The sequence below is a fragment of the Quercus lobata genome, chromosome 11, assembly GCF_001633185.2.
Source record: "Quercus lobata isolate SW786 chromosome 11, ValleyOak3.0 Primary Assembly, whole genome shotgun sequence".
In the NCBI taxonomy this organism is placed as follows: Eukaryota; Viridiplantae; Streptophyta; class Magnoliopsida; order Fagales; family Fagaceae; genus Quercus; species Quercus lobata.
In genome coordinates this window covers 45281583-45298472 of record NC_044914.1, presented here as the reverse complement: position 1 = coordinate 45298472, position 16890 = coordinate 45281583, and the positions used below count along the sequence as shown (strand labels likewise).

Genomic DNA, 16890 nt, shown 5'->3' with positions numbered 1-16890 from the left:
GTGTAGGAAAACTTAAACTGGTACGAACACCGCGAAAAACCCACCGCCTATCGATCAAGGCCTAGCCTTCCAAACCCACGCTCTACAAATGATGTTGTTAGGGGCCTTTTCACGTGCGAACCCGACACTGTTACGGTCCGCCACGAATCGCGTCCTTACAGTAACTACTCTATAAGCAAATTGATAGGATGTTGATTTTCTTTTCCTACCAAACATTGGCAGAGTTAAAAAAAAAAAAAATTATATATATATATATATATATATGTGTGTGTGTGTATGTATGCTCGTGTGTATAGTGTATACACTACCATTTCCGTCAAATTTTTGAAGAATATGAAATATATTAATGTAAAGAAAGCACACATATGCATGTCCAAGCGCATGGAACCACATTAGAGTAAAAATTATCACCTTACTTAAGAGCCCTTAACCTTTTACTCTCAGTTTACCCTTAAATTTCTATAAATTAAGAAAATATATTTGTTTATTGTAAGATTATATTTATGTAAAATACCAAAAAATGTAAAAATAATTTTTAAAACAATATTTAATTTTTTTTTTTTTTTTTTTGGTTGGTTTTGGGAGGAAGGCCACATGCCCTGTGCCAATTGGCCATCTCATTTTTTATAGCCTCTTAGACCAATGGAGTTCTTGGTAGTATTAGATGTATTTTTTTAAAAAAAAAAACTACTATATACTAGATATTATATATATAAAAATCAATTAAATTTAGTGGTGAGGACGTGTTAGGGCCAGGGGCCAGGGGCCATTTGCCCACCCCGCCCCCCACCACAAAGCCTCAACATAGGTCCGTCCCTGCTCAAGGCTATAATATACAAGATACAAATGTCATAAAAGCTAAGGCCCATGAGGATGACCGCTATTGAAAATGTCTCACAAATTGATAAAATGATTGTGCCCTCTGTATCTTGAATTTATAAGCTTATATTCAAAGATGATATTAAAATCATTCATCTTAGGCAGAATGGCAGTTTAGGCTGCAATATGTGGTAGTGGTGGTGGCCAAGTGGTGGTTTTTGCAACCGACAGTTGGTGCTGGCAACGATGAAAAACCCAAGTTATTAATTAAAAACATGAAAGGGGATGGATACCACTTTAGACAGAAAATGCTGGCCTCAGTCATGAAGGCTCAACATAAAAATATCTAATATGCTTCAGAAAAATATAGAAAATGCTCTCCATTCTTTTTATCATTGGGGTATTGTGACAGCCACTAAAATAGTTGCCATTCCTGTTAAAGGCATTAGGAAAACCAGTTTAATGTAAAACAAAATCAAACAGTTCAGCTGTAACTTGAAACAATGTCACACTACACAAAGCAAGAAAAACAGAACAGTATGCATATTCTTCTTCCATGAATAAAATTGGCCCTTTGCCAAGTTGCAAGAGTCACCTAATTCAACAGCTGAAAGTACCACAACACCACTTCAAGGCATAAGACAATTAACATTAAACAGCAATTCACATGATTTTTAACCAAACAACAGTGCATTTCCAAAAACCACAAAGCTACTTTTTCTTTTCTATCTAAAACCCATTGTTCCTTGTACACAGACATTTATCACAGACAAGGCTGATTCTAGTAACAGTAATGAAAAACTGCCTGTACAAAGACATGTTACATAAACTTCGGTGATTCTAAGAGCAATCAGAAAATTGTCACATGCCGTTATGCATCTAATCCGACATAGCCAGAGACTCCATTAAGGTATGCTATACAGGTGCTTCCTTCACACAGGAAGAGAAGTTAGCAAACGCAGTCCAAAATGGATTACTGAAAAAAGCATAAAAACCTGTTGTTGCTTTCGAGCAAGCATCATACTTACACTACTTTTAAGTTCCTGAAGATACATAAACTAAGTATGAACAGATGAAGATTCTCACTAAGGCAGACAGAAAGTGAGAAATACTTCAGCCTACTCCAGTGCTCAGACCTAGAATGATGCTAGGACCTACCTGAAAAAAATAAATAGAAAAAAAGTTAGGGCATAACTATTTAGCATTCAAATATGGATCGTGACAGTGGACAAAAGATGAACATGCATACGAACCTTTTGTACAGAACCCTTACATCTTCCCCTAACTGTGGACTTTCCAAGAAGTCATCACCGCACTCATTCACACCAACAGTCTCCACTTCAAAATCCCGATAACCACAATACTCATTCCATTCGAACCACATCTTTGAAATTAATTCCTTCTTGAAGCAAGTGCTGTGATCTTCCTCCTCAGGTGAATCAGCAGCTACCAATCTATATGCAAACACTTTCTTCTTTTGACCTGGGCGAAATGCACGACCTATTGCTTGGCGGGTCACAGACGGATTAAGATGAACATCCAGTATTATTATGCGGGATGCCCCAACCAAAGATATACCCTCACCACATGCCTTGATCGAGCCAAAGAATACTTTGGCATCAGGGGAATTGTTAAAGCGCTCCATGGACCATTCACGATGATCAGAACTTGATTCACCTGAAATCACAAAAATTTCTTTTCCGAGAATCCAACCCTTCATTTGCACCGTTAATCTCTCCAGAAATTTTAAGGGTAGGAGGTACTGACTGAAAACCAGTAGCTTCTCTCCAGCTGACTCACATAAACTAAGTATATTAAGAAAGAATTTAGCTTTCACTCCATCTCTGACATCTAATTTCTCTATCATCTCATCCACTACATGATCAGCTGTGGCATGATTCTCTGAGAGAGTATTCAACTTTGGGTGAAGATAGACAGCACTTCCAACAGAGCTTATCTTGAACTTCCTCGCCAACTTCTTTAATTTCTGAACTTCATGCTTCTGTCTTGAACTTAGATTCAGTACTACAGTGAAGTCAACAAGACCAGGAAGCTCATCTAGGAAGTCCCCTTTATAGTAGTGAAGGATCTTGCCGGTCATCTCGCGCAGATCTTGTATAACAGCCACTTTCCTTCTAAAATCTTTGTCCTTCTGTAAAGTGTGTTCAACCGAGTCATAAAATGCTGCATCAGCACCTGCTTTGAACTGCTTTCTTGCACCTGGTATATCAACTCTACTCATGATGCGCTTAACAACAGAACGAGAGGTTTCCAATCGCAAAAACTTTGGTCGAACAAGATTGACTATGTTGAACACCTCTTTGACATGATTTTGATAGAGGGTTCCTGAAAGCACAACCTTTCTAGGTGTCTGAACTTTTGCAAGGGACTGCAACACATCAGTGTTCTCATTTCTTGGAGTGTGTCCTTCGTCCAGAACAAGAATCGAAGGAGCCTTAAGAAGTATTTCTTGACACGAAGCAGAGATATTGCTGGTTCCATTGTCACAAACAATAGTTGAGAATTGTTTGTACCCTAGAAATAGGATACTCTTATTCTCTACCCACTTATTCAACACCTCCAGTTGCTGAGATCGATTATCTGCTTTGACAGTGTAAAAGTCATACAGTGGAATATCCTCTACTTGCCATGTCTGGAACTCCTTTTTCCATGTTGCCAAGATTCCTTTCGGAAGCACGACCAGTGGTCTAGCATGTGGATACTTTCCCAGGAAACTTTGCATAAAACTGATTATCATAAATGTCTTTCCGGATCCAGGAGCATGGGCCAAGATACAGCCCCCAGGATTATCACCCACCAAATTGCTAACAAGAAAATTGAAACCCTCCATCTGATGAGGTTTCATTTGCTTCGTATGCCTTGGATGGGCAGAGATTTCAGCTAAAATCAGATCATCTTCTGAAAATTTAACTCCAACTACCTCGGTTGAGTCTCTGTCTTTACCATTCCGAGAATCAGAACTGTATGTTCGAGTACTTCTTTTGACCTGAAATAAAATGGAAACCATGATCAAAAAGGCTATTGGATTCCTAAAAGAGGACATTAGTTAACAAGGCATCAAAATATCCCAATATGGATTCAAGTATATCCATTTATTACTGATAACTTTAATTCCAAAACCAGAAGTCAATAATATTAAGCATCAATGAACATATCATTTTTATCATAAAAATAACTGCAACTATAACACCAGTATTTAGATATTACCAAGGGAGAGGGGGGGGGGGGGGGAGACCACCAGTTGGAGCATCCAATTGCAATTTGAATTCTAATTCCATGCACAGAGTGCTGGTGCAGCCAAATTGGCAGACTAAAGGAGTCAAGTAGTGTAAAAATTAGAATATATACATCAAAAGAAAATCTCACCTTATTGTACTGGAACTCAAATATCGTCTCAATACCTCTGTCAATAACCCCGCAAATGCGACAAACATAACCAAGATCATCCTTTAAAACAAAAGAATGTTCACAGTCCTCCTCACTTTCTCTTGCTTCTTCATCAGATGAAGGATCTGGAGCAACATCCTAGTGCACCATAAGATTAATTTAATATTAGTCAATAATGAAACTTTAATGAAAAGTCATTTATTGCAAAAAAGTACTTCTCCAGTCATTTACAACCATGTGGTCATTTTCTTTTTCTTTTTTGGTAATGTAAAGCATACACCTCAAAGTAGAACCTAAATTCTCAGGATAGGGTTATGAGTCATATTGCTGCAGCTTGTTCGGAAATTTCCATTCATAATGAATAAGCACAATTTGTCGTTAAGTTCTTGTTCCAAAATTTCCCCCTAGAAAAAAACTTTGACTTTCAAAGCAAAATATAAATGTATAGACAAACTCTAAAAGAGCTTATGCAATGCAAAGATAGCTGAGAAAGAAGTACAGGAAGAAAGGCTTAATAAAAGAAAATAACTTCGATGTATGTTTGATTTATTAGCAATAAACACACATTTCATCTAGCAGAATTACCTGGTATTGACTTCTTTGCAGAAAAGTCTTTCAAGCTACATTGACCAAATCATTTTCTTTAGTCTATAATCAATATCTATGAGAGTCACTATTGACTTTTAACTAAACTGAAGCTGACAACTCATCCTTAATGTCTAACCCACCATTTTTCCTTTAAATTTCTAGGAGGTTTATGTGAAACAAATAGAAAGTCATATGCAAAACCATTTAAGAATCCTTAACAAACTTCAATAGTAAATCCAAAACCCACCATTATATTTCTTAGCTACCAATTCATATAAGTCAACAATCCTAAACTTACGTTCTGGAATCTTTGTGAAGCTATAAACCAAAGGCATTGCAGCAAAGAGTTTTGGCATTATTCACAGAAAAGAGTGGATAAACAAGCTACATCTATCTTATTTTGGAGAAAAATAAAACTAATGGTAAAATGATTAACAAAAATCCAAGTCATTCTTATTGAGAATGATTATACATTATTATACCTTTGAACATTCTAATGCCATTGACATCTCCTTCCAAATATCTTCTAGCCCATCATCTTCAGCGTCAGGATGATTGTCTTCATCTTCTATGCCAACATACTCACCTTTTTCTTTCTTAATTTCAAGTTCGCCTCTTGGTTCTTCTTGTTGAGCTCCACCTTTTGCGGTGTAACTACGTGCTTGAGCTCCACCTTTTGCAGGGTAACTATGTGATTGACCTCCACCTCTTGCAGAATGACTAGGTGGAGCACGGAAGTCCTGCCAGTAATGGAAGAATGAGATAAATAAATTACACTAAATTATGAAATTCTAGGAACTAAAACATGGTGTCCTTTTGATGATTTTGTCTATTAAATTTACAAATGGAAACAACACCTAAACTGAAGTGGAAATAACACTCAGCATATTAAAGATGAGATGAAATGAAATTTACGCAATAAATTACAAAATACAACAGATGGAAAGAAGAGTAACTTATATATTATAATTCACATGGTTGATATAAACTAGGAAAAGAAAACATACATAAAAAGACTTCCCAGGAAAAAAAAGAGAACAGAAATTGAAAGCGGAACTAAATCATTAAAACACACCAAATTAAAGTTACAACACAGGTTAAGAATTAAAATATTCTTTGTTTGGGATGATCAATCAGCCTGAAAGGCAAGAAGGCAAGAACTGCAGGTTGCATTGACTTAAACAAAGAAACAGAATACAGATTGACCGGTAAGGCTTCAGGAGAATATATATTGGAAAATATCTGGTATTTTTTTTTTCTTTTATAAAGTGTTTTTATGTGGTAAAATATGCCAAGTATGTGATGTGGAAAATGTTTTCTGCTCTCAAAAAGCGAAGAAAGAATAACACAAAAAATTTTCAGGCTTTTTTCCATTGACTTGCTGTTTCCTCCCTACCAAACACCAAAAAATTTTAGAAAATTTAAATGAAGCATTTTTTAGACATATAGATCTATAGTATCTTTAGTGGAAACATGAGGAATCATAGTGCTAAAGTGTTCACATACATGTTAGCCTAAGGCTTAGTTGTAATGTCCTTACTCCAATGATTTCCCCCTTTAAAAAAAAAAAAAAAAAAAAAATTCAGAAGAATAAATTATTATATTTTAAATAATAATAGCTTCATTTACAAAACTTCAGAAGTAACAAAATTTGAAATTTCAAAAAATTCAAAAAATTTTATTAAAAAAAGCTTTAAAATCATTTCATTCAACTCAGATTAGTCCAAATTTGAAACCAGTGCTTGTAACTCACCATTGTCTGATTATGTGTATATCATGCATGTTTTGATCATTATATTCATGTGTGTGTCCTTAAAATGAAACTCCATTAATACAAATGCAGGGTAGACTTACCAAAAAGTCCTTCATGAGAAACTGACCAGCTGGTTTTGGCAAGACAACCTCCTGGAAAGGAACAAAATGATTCTGACATCCATTGTCTTCCTCATCTGAGTCAATGACCACAACAGGATGTGATAATGCTTTAGCATCATTTACATGTTGTAGTGATATTGCTTTTGCATCATTTACAGTACAGTCATCCTCCAAATCAATGACATGATTATCAGGCAAACGAGTAGCTTCTTTCGAAGCCTCTTTACTCTGGTTCTTTTCCGCTTCCAAGAATGTATTTGAAAGTGCAGGATACTTCGCAAAATACGGGTTCAGCGTCTGCATCTTTCTAGCAATGAGGGCTTTTATATCTTTCGTAACACTTCCATATTTACCACAGTCTATACTTTCCAGCAAGTTAGGGATAGCAAATGGATCGCTGTAATCAATAACTTGTGGAGAGACCTTTGGTTTCTTCTGTTCACTATCATCATGCTTGCTTGTAGAGAAGACTGTTCTACCATAATCCTTTCCATTACTGGACAACTTCCGTCTTTTATATTCAATTGTGTAAAACCCAGTTCTTGATACAGGTTGAACTATCATTTGTACAAACATAACAAACCATAATCAATGAACTATTGCTATCATAAAGTTAAGCATCAATGGAAAGGGTAGGGAAGGGAAATTATGATATGGGAAACACCACAAGCGCTTCTTTTCTAAACAAGTATATACTATAAACTTAGTTGTCAAAAAAAATCAATAGTTCAATAAATGTCACTGCATATAAGTAAGTTACACACACACCCTGTGAGTCTTGAACCCGTGACCTTACCCTCCATCCCATTTAAGGGAGGAAGAAGCGCCATTTCTACTAGAGTTCATTAGCAACATCAAAGATTACTCTATACACAACAAAATAATCACACTTTTTCTTTGAAAATCTGTATGCACTTTATAGTTCACAAAATTAATTTCATAGTACATTTAACCCAAAAAAGGGTCTCTTGAATTTCAGCTATAACTCATTAGATAAGTGGAAGATCTCTATACAAAACAAAATAATCACACTTATAAATCACCAATTGTTTTAGAAGCTCAAGCTGTTATGAAATGGTGAATTTAATCATTTAACCATAATTCCAACACTTTCCCTCGCGTGTGGGCACATATTTCCTCTTAATAAATGGGGCCCAACACGTAGAATTTAAACCACCCCTTGATCCCAAAAGCTTAAACTATAATTTAACCATAATCTAAGAAGCACGGACACGGGTATGGGCATTGGTACTTGTACAGGTACAACACGGGCAGTTTCTGGGGAAAAAAAAAATTTATATCGTGACAAGACAGGTACTACACCCCAAATGAAGAGTCCTTGTTTCCTATATCATAATTCTCTCACACACTTTACTTTTCTTCAAAAAACAAGTATACATTTTGTGGTTCAAAAAATTAATTCCAAAATATAGAAATACCTTAATCCAAAAATGGCTCTCCTGCATTTCAATTATAGTCATGGATTCAAAATTTACATTTCCTATAATATACCCCCACCTTCCTATAATTACTCTAAAGCTTAAGCAACCAATAAACCCATAAATTTTTACAAACCCCAAAAAATAAAAACACACTAAAAACAGAAAAAATAATCTTTAATAACCATACAGAAATACAAAGTAAACAAACAGGTCCAAATTTATCTCAAATTCAAATTAGTGAAAGAAAATGAAACATGCAAATAGACAGAGAGAAAGTACCAATCGGAGTAGCGTGATTACTCGGCAAGATATCAATTGCTGGCTCCATGACTCACCAAAATTCACGAGAAACTCTCTGTGCAGAGAAAAAAAACACAGTGTTATTATTTTGAAAAAAAAAAAAAATCAAATTGAAATTGAAATTGAAATTGAAGCGTCGAGAGAGAGAGATTACGATTGGAGCGAATATTTGACTCACATTTGCTTCACACACACACACACACACACACACAGCGCTAGAAGTCTCTCTCTCTCTCTCTAAAACACAGTCAGATGAGAGAGAAAGAGAGAGAGAAGCTATAGGCTATGGCTATTCGTCTCTTTGGTGTTGTGTAGGCAGTGAACTTCTCAACTCTGGCTAGTACTCTCTCAGTGTCTCGACGTGGAAAGCATCGCGCAGAGAGAGGGTATTAAGTGTGATTTGCTCGGACGGGTTAAGGGTGCGAGTGAGTTGCGCGGCGGGATTTTATTGGTGGAGTTTGGGATGTGACCAATGGGGATTGAGATGGAAAAGTCTGTGTGTACGGTACCTGGATAATCGTGTAAAACGCGAGGAATAAGGTGTGCGTTTGTTGGGGACCCACGTCTCTTCCCCCGTGTGTTTGGGTCTCCAGAGAAGTGTGCTCTGGTCTCGGAGTAAAAGAGTTATCCATTCCAAATGAAATTAATATTTGGCATTCTATGAAGGAAAAAAAAAAAAAAATGACACAACAAATCCTAAGTGTGATAGAAAGTGAAGTAAAATGGTGGAAAATATATGGATAGAGCAATAGCAATTTTATTTTTATAATTTATTAAGATGGTGAGTTGTGATTTGTGGCATATTATTTTACATTGACTTAGGGGTGTGCGCAGTTTGGTTAAATTGGTTTTTTTTTTTTTTTTTTTTTTTGTAACTAAATTGATAAGGATTGGTTTTCCCAAAATCGGAACCGATCCACACCACCAAGGGTCGGTTGCAGTTTTATGTGGTTAGTTTAATCGATTTAAAAAATCATTACTAATCAGTTCAACTCTAACAGTTGAATTGGACTTAATTTTAAATTCTATCTCTATCACACAAGACTTCTATAGTATATGACAGGGAATAAATGGGGCGAAGTGGTTGTGGAAGGGAGGTGATGACAGAAATATGAAAGGTAGAGGTACACACACAAAATCTCAGAGGTTGACTAGTTAAAGTAGCACAATTAGAGTCTACAAGTTTTGGAGGACATTGGTTTTCTGAGGGTAGACCTAACTTCGAAGTGAGCTTATAAACTAAAAAGGCTATGTTCTTATGGAGTTTCCCTCATAAAACCATTTTTTGGTCTTATTTTTTCCTACAAAAGAAAACAACCACTCTCATTGTCCAGTAAGAGACCTGGTTCCAATATTGCTTATACTAAATTCAGATGGTTTCGTGGTCAAATAGTTTTAAAAAAAAATAATTATAGGACAATTAGATCAATTATAGAACAATTATAGAAAAATCATTATAGAACAATCATTATTAAAAAAAAAATTATTTCTTTCTTTCTTTCAATTGCAATTACTAGACAATTAGAATCTTTCGTGAGAGAGAGAGAGTGAATCTTAAGAACTTAAGGGCGAGAGGTGAAAGAGAGACTTACCAGCAGTTTGCCGCGATTGGGCTGAGTGGATTGATCGGCGGCACTTGGTGAGAGTTAAGAGCCGAGAGGTGAGAGAGAGAGAGAGTTAAGGTGAGAGGAGAGAAAAAAGAAAGAATTTATAGTATCAATAAGACAATAACCTAGCACAAAACGACGACATTTTGGTGCTTTTTTTTTTCACAACCAAGTGAAAATGATGATGTTTTATAGCTTCAATTAAATTAAAAAAGAAAAATATATATATAGATAGATATATATATATATATATATATCAAGATTATATCATAACGGTCGGTTTGGTGGGTGTATCGGTTTCGGGCATCTCCTCCATTGCTTGCACCGCACCGGCATCAGAACTCGTCTCGCCCTACACTCGCCAACCTCAACTTAGTTGGTCTACCCCACCAACGGTGCGGCTACGTTGGCATCAATCGGTTGCTTCGGCAACGTTTTGCTCACCCCTAATCAAAGATATGATTTTTTTTTTTTTTACATTGTAACCAACTATAAAATATTATCTTGACAATTGTTAAAAAATGTGTAAATTTTCTGCATCATTATACTTATATAAGCAATACTAGGACCACATCATTTCACACAACTTTAATTACAACTTGTCACGTGACGAGTTGTGGATGGTAGATATGTGATGGTGGATCCATGTGGGACCATACCTCTATCACTCACAACTCACCACCTGGTGAGTTATGACCAAAATTGTATAAAATAATGTGGTTCTAACATTTTTCTACTTATATATGGTAAATTATATTGGCACTCCCGAGGTAACAAATCTTGACTCAGCATGCCAACTTTTCAAAAATGACACTATACTCCCAAAATTAGCAAATTTAATAAACACTCCACCCCTTAACACCTTTTTGGTAAAACGGTGTTAAATATTGAAGAATAATATTACTTTTTAAAGGAATATTCTTGATAAAAGAAAAGTCAAACTTCTCATCCACCTTCTTTGACGTAATCAAACACTCGGATCATCCTATTTATGAAAACCAAACAAGCAGTCTCCTCTACGTTTTGCTTCTTTGCTATTCTTATTAGAGCATTTATGTTAGACTTGTAAAATATAACGAACCTCAAATTTTACCCAACCAACACCCAAAGGCTTCCACATCAGTCATCAGTGTAAGTATTATTGTCAAAAAAATACATTTATGCTATATTAATTGTGTAAATTTATATAGTTAGAGCATTCACATTAGCTCGTGTAAATTTATCATCTATTTTACATGGAAAAAGCTACATTTTATATTTTACACATCTATTTTTACAAAACACCCAGATCAGTTTATCTATTATACACTATATTTTATATAAATAATATTTTTATATTCTTTTTTAATATTATTTTACCTACCGTTTCTTTTTCCAATACATCATTTTCTTTCTTTTTCTTTTATCTCTACCGTTTCCTCTTTCTTTTCTTCCCCTTCTTTCTTCTTCTTTCTCTCACAGTCAAAACCCAGAGGCACCAGAGCAAGGATTCCATCAACACCACAGTCATCACAAGCACCACAACACCTCTCCAATCCACCGATCTCTGTCAACCCAGAAGCACCATCACAAGCACTCCATCAACACCGATCTCCATCAACACCGATCTCCGTCAACCCATCATCGATCTCCATCAACACCAATCTCCATTAAAACCGATCTCCATCAACACCGATTTCTGTCAACCCATCACCGATCTCCATCAACACCGATCCACATCACCGATCCAAATCGCCTCTCCAATCCACGATCCACAATCACCGATCAGAGATCAAACGATTTTGTTCTAGTGGTTGATTTTGTTGTTGATTTTGTGGTTGATTTTTGATGTTTGTAGTTGATTTTTGATTTTGTGTCTGTGGGAGTGTGTATCAGATGAAGAAAGAACATGATGAGGAAAGCTTAGTTGTGCAAACGAAGAAGAGAGAGAAAAAAACGAGCGAACCAGAAATTATTAAGATATTGTATACACGAGCTACAGTAACCGTGTATATATTCACGGTTACTGTAGCTCGTGGATAAATATACATGATTATACAAGACTTTGGAAGCACTGATGTAGAGCAATTTTGCTTCAAAATGTGTAAAAATGGTAGTTTTTTCTATTATACAAGAGTTTTCACCCACTAATGTGGATGCTCTTTGTAGCTTTACAAATTAATATTTTAATAATTATTTACTTGTTTTGGTTTGAATATTAAAAGAGGAAGAGAAAGATGATTTTGGGTAATAATAAAAAATTTGATAAGAAAATAATATTTTAATAAAATGTAGTGTAAAATAGATAATTTGATATAGAGCGTTTTGAAAAGTGAACATGTAAAATAGAAAAAAGTTTTGAAAAGTGAATATGTAAAATAGAAAAAAGTATATTTTTATTCTAAAATAGATATAAATTTTTGCAAAATATGATATGAATGCTCTAACCAATACGTTTGAAATTTATTAGCAACTAATCCACATAAAAAAAATATTGGAAAAAAAAGAAAGAGTGACAAGGTGAATTAATGTAAAAAGAAATACTTTGAAATTCAAATAAAAAATTAAAATGATAAAATTTATTAAAAATCAATGACAAAATCTTGGATCCGTTACCTGAAGAATCTGTTTAACATAAAAATCCTATCATCATCATTTGGTTATTTTTAGCAAGATTATAAAACTGAAAATAAAATAGTTTACGAAAATGATCAATAGCTTGAAAATTGCTTATTTTTAAAAAGAATGTAAGATTTTTATGTAGTTTCCTGTGGAAGTTAATAATAAATATCCTAGGCATTGACCGTAAATAGTAAATAAAGAAGTGGAAAATAAATAAAAGTGTGAAAAAGGAATGTTTGGTCACATGAAATAAGCTGGTGGAGTGTTTGGTTACATTAAAGAGGGTGTTTGGACGTTTGACTTTTGCTTTATTGGGAATATTCCTTTTCAAATGAATATTTCGGGTGTGTTTGAATATTATTTATTTTGCTGAAAACTGAAAACACAATAGCAAAAATAAATTTTAAATGTGTAAATACTATCGTGGAACCCATTTTTAATGAAAATTTTGTTGAAAAAAAAGGTTTGTGAATCCCGTAAATAGTGCACGGATCCATTGGAAAAGCCAACAGCCACAGAAACGTGCGGCTAAAAAAAAAAAAAAAAAGGAACGCAAACACAATAAGCTGGCTTTTCATCAGTACCCAAACGGGTACTTCATGTCAAGTTTTAAAATAATTTAGCTTGGAATAAAATTAAGAGGGCATGAAGTCTTGTAACTCAATTAACATTTACTGATATGTACTACTGTCAGTTTCTTTAAAACATTTTTCCCTTTTCCTTGTATGTGTATGTTAAAAATACTTAGTATTCTTAAAAAAAAAACATTTACTAATATTTTTAAAGAAAGTATTAAGGGTTCATATTGTCCCTCCCCTGTTATACTGATCATCGAATTATTGAAAGAAAAAAAAGGTTAAGGGGGGCAGGGTTTCAATTTATTCTTAGAATTTAAGGGTGTAATGTCATTATAGAAAATCGAGTATATTTAGCCTCCGTTTGGATACCAATGAAAAATGAAAATTATTTCACTATTCAGCTTATTTTTGATACTATTCATGGGTCCCACTGTACTATTTCAGCTAACTTTTATCTTTATCTATAATACTTTCAACAATAAGTTTTCAATTTCAACAAAATAAGCAATATTCAAACAGACCCTTAGTTTAGTCTTTGCTATAGCTCAATGATGTTAGTGTAATTAGCCTGAATAATATATGGGTAAATTGTGTTGACCTTCCATGAGTTTTTTTGTTTTTGCACTCATCCATTTAGTTTGAAATAAGACACTCACCTTCGCAAAAATGCAAACTATTTAAGTTGACTTCTCATTTATAACTTAAAGAAAATTTTTTAAAAATTCGAACATTCTATTTTACCCTCCACTTAAAAATGTCATCTACACCCCCTATGATGCAGGATGTCGAAGCGTTAAGAAGTAGAACACGTCTATCTCTAAAAAACAAGAAACAAAACACGTTTGCTTTTGAAAATAACCTCGAATCCATGAAGGTTCATTGAATCCACGAGGGTTCTTTGAATTCACGAGGGTTCCTTGAATCCACAAAGGTCCTTGAATTCACAAGGAGAAATGGTCTGGAATCCACCAAAAAATAGAAAGACAAAAGTCTGAATTTTATTGATTGAAAAATTGTTCAAAAAAAAAGTGTACAGACTTAGGGGCCTATTTAAAGGCTCCGTAAAACTTGACAGGCAATAAAATATATTCTAAAATAACTCGTAATTGATACCTAACCATAACAAGAACCAAATTTGACCTAAAAAGCATTAAAAACACCTAAAACAAGGAAATAAATGCCCTAAACCTAAAATAATGAAAATTACATAAAAATACCAAAAATTAATAAATTACAATAATTAAATTGTAGATTCCGTCATACATCAGACCCTTTCACTTGAAACAAACTCGTCCTCGAGTTCATCTTTAAAATCTGAAATCTTCCATGCCAAGAGAACAAATACTTTGAATACTTCATCTTCCTTGTCTTCTTGCCAAACTTGAAAGTCATCAATTGAGCAATTGGAACTTCTTATCCCTTGATCTTCATGCAATTAACAATATTCACCAAATAAGAGTCAATAATCACATCAAATCTTTCCACCCCAATAAAATTAATAAACTTTATTTTGGTGTCTCCCACCAAAATAATAGGAGCTTGAAAGTTGCAATTATCTAACTTGACTTCATCAAGATCGTTGACAACTTCCTCTATAATTTCTTCTTTAATAGTTCCTACTATCTCAACCTCAAGATTTTTCTCTATAATAGGGTCTTCATTAAGCTCCTCCACAATCGTGATTTTAGGTTCTTCTTCTATAACAAAGCCTCCATTAATTTCCTCAAAAATTTCTATATTTTCTTCTTTGACTTCTACATATTCTTCAAGAAAAGTATTTTCTTCAACATGTAATTCTTCTCTTAGTGGTGGAATATATGGCTCTTTAAAATAATTCAAGTGTGAACTTCTTGGCTAATGATAATCTTGTATTGTATACGATAAGATTTCTTCACAATCCAAAGGATAAAATTTGATAGCAAGCATCTTTTTCATCCTTGGCCATGAACGAATTTTGTCTTTGCCTTGTCGGATTCTATCAAATTGTACTCGTTCCCACCAACGTAAGGCATACTCACTAAGTTTATACAAAGCAAGTCCAACTTTTCTCTCATAATAAATATTCTCAAAGTCAAATAAATCCTCTAGATCAAGTACCAATCAAGAAAATCTTCTTTATAAAAATAACCATTAAAACTTGCAATTCTTCTATAAGGTTTATATGAAATTTGCTTACCAATAGGTTGCTCGTGAGTTATATCTCCGTGACAGTTATCCCTATTGTTTCCATGCTCCAACGACGGCATCCTAGCAAAGATATTTGTGAGTGATAGCTGTACATCACGTAATACTTAGGGTGAGTTTGGTTCAACTTTTTGAAAATAGGTTTTTTGAAAAAGTGGAGTTTTCAAAAAGTGTAGTATGAAAAAGTGTTTTTTCAAAAAACTGAATGTTTGGTAAAAGCTGTTAAAAAGTGCTTTTTGAAAATGTTGAATGTTTGGTTAATATTTATAAAAGTGGCAGTTTGAGTTATAAATTATAAAAAATGACAAGATATATATAAAGAGAATTCTTTGTTTTAATTACCTCACTTAATGCAATTTATGGACACAATATTTTCACAAAAATTTCACAATAAAGTTTATATGACAAGTTGTTAATGGTACGAAAAAAAAAATAATGTCACTAGCAGGTCTAGATGAGAACCATAAGAACTTATTATGTAATTGTTATAAAAATATTATGTCAATAGCACTATTTTTTTTTAGAAAAAAAATAGTACTAATTTAAAAAGTTTAGAGATATAAGAGCAATCACATTAATATATCTAAAAGATTCCGTCTATTTTACACGAAAACTTACTTTTTCTATTTTACAACATCACCTTTACAAAATACTCAAGTCAGTTTATCTATTATACACACTTTTTTTATTAAAATAATATTTTTTCTCACTTTTTTTTTATTATTTGCCACCTACCCCACCTAACCCATAAAGTATTTGCCTCTCACTTTCCCCTAACCCATAAAGTCTCCGCCCCTCTTTCATCCCTCAAAGTCTCTGCATCTCTTTTTTTTTTTTTTTGGACAGTTCGAAAGCTACAAGGAAGAGAGAAGATGATGATGATGATGAAGAAGATGAAGATGATTGAAACATAAGGAAATCCCTCATCCCTCTCCTTAATTCTCAGATCCCCTAAGTCTCTGCCACCATTGGGTTTGTATTTGATTTTGATTTTAGGTTTGGGTTATGGGTTTTCAGTTAATGGTTTAATTTTGAGTTGATTTTCTATGGATTTTGGGTTTGATTTTGAGTTGATTTTGATTTTGAGTTGATTTTGAGTTAGGTTTGGGATGGGTTTTCCAATGGGGTTTGGGTTGATTTTAAATTGTTTTGTGTTGATTTTGAATTATTTTTGGTTTGATTTTGTTGATTTTGTGTTTGGATTATCAAATGTTGAAATGGGTTGTGGTGGTAGACCGGTGGTAGTTGGGTGGTGCTGTGTTTGTATTTGATTGATACTCAGTGCTAGCTCAACATACTAAGCAAGTAAGGCGATCGCTTAAGGCCCCCAAGCAAAAAAAGGCCCCAAATTTTAACCAATCAAAAATTTTTAAGTCCCAAAATATTAGATGATAAAATAATGTTAATGGTGACTCAAATAAAAACCAATAAAAACCAAAATTCGCTAACTCAATTGTTGTGAAAAATGTAATATATATCGTAACATTA

General features: G+C 34.0%; 1 protein-coding gene across 2 annotated transcripts; it reads right to left on the bottom strand.

Moving 5' to 3' along the window:
- Window positions 1-1368: 1368 nt before the first annotated feature.
- On the bottom strand, window positions 1369-8932 carry LOC115968088 (protein CHROMATIN REMODELING 35-like). 2 transcript variants are annotated; one of them, XM_031087294.1, is made up of 7 exons: window positions 8587-8932; window positions 8412-8487; window positions 6670-7247; window positions 5298-5555; window positions 4207-4365; window positions 2073-3826; window positions 1369-1977 (listed from the first exon to the last, which is right to left on the bottom strand). In XM_031087294.1, the coding sequence occupies exons 2-7, from the start codon at window positions 8458-8460 to the stop codon at window positions 1974-1976; spliced, it is 2802 nt and encodes a 933-aa protein (XP_030943154.1). In that variant the 5' UTR covers window positions 8461-8487; window positions 8587-8932; the 3' UTR covers window positions 1369-1973. The 2 variants fall into 2 exon arrangements, with proteins under 2 accessions (XP_030943154.1, XP_030943155.1); XM_031087295.1 differs by having other exon boundaries at window positions 8611-8932.
- Window positions 8933-16890: the final 7958 nt, after the last annotated feature.

What these genes read in the sequence shown, in the direction of transcription:
- LOC115968088 (XM_031087294.1), bottom strand. Translation starts at nt 8,460, where the DNA reads ATGGAGCCAGCAATTGATATCTTGCCGAGTAATCACGCTACTCCGATT. An exon ending in TAATCACGCTACTCCGATTG is followed by an intron (nt 7,248 to 8,411) that starts GTACTTTCTCTC and finishes TACAAATGATAG; the next exon opens with TTCAACCTGTATCAAGAACT. An exon ending in TGGCATTAGAATGTTCAAAG is followed by an intron (nt 4,366 to 5,297) that starts GTATAATAATGT and finishes ATGGTGCACTAG; the next exon opens with GATGTTGCTCCAGATCCTTC.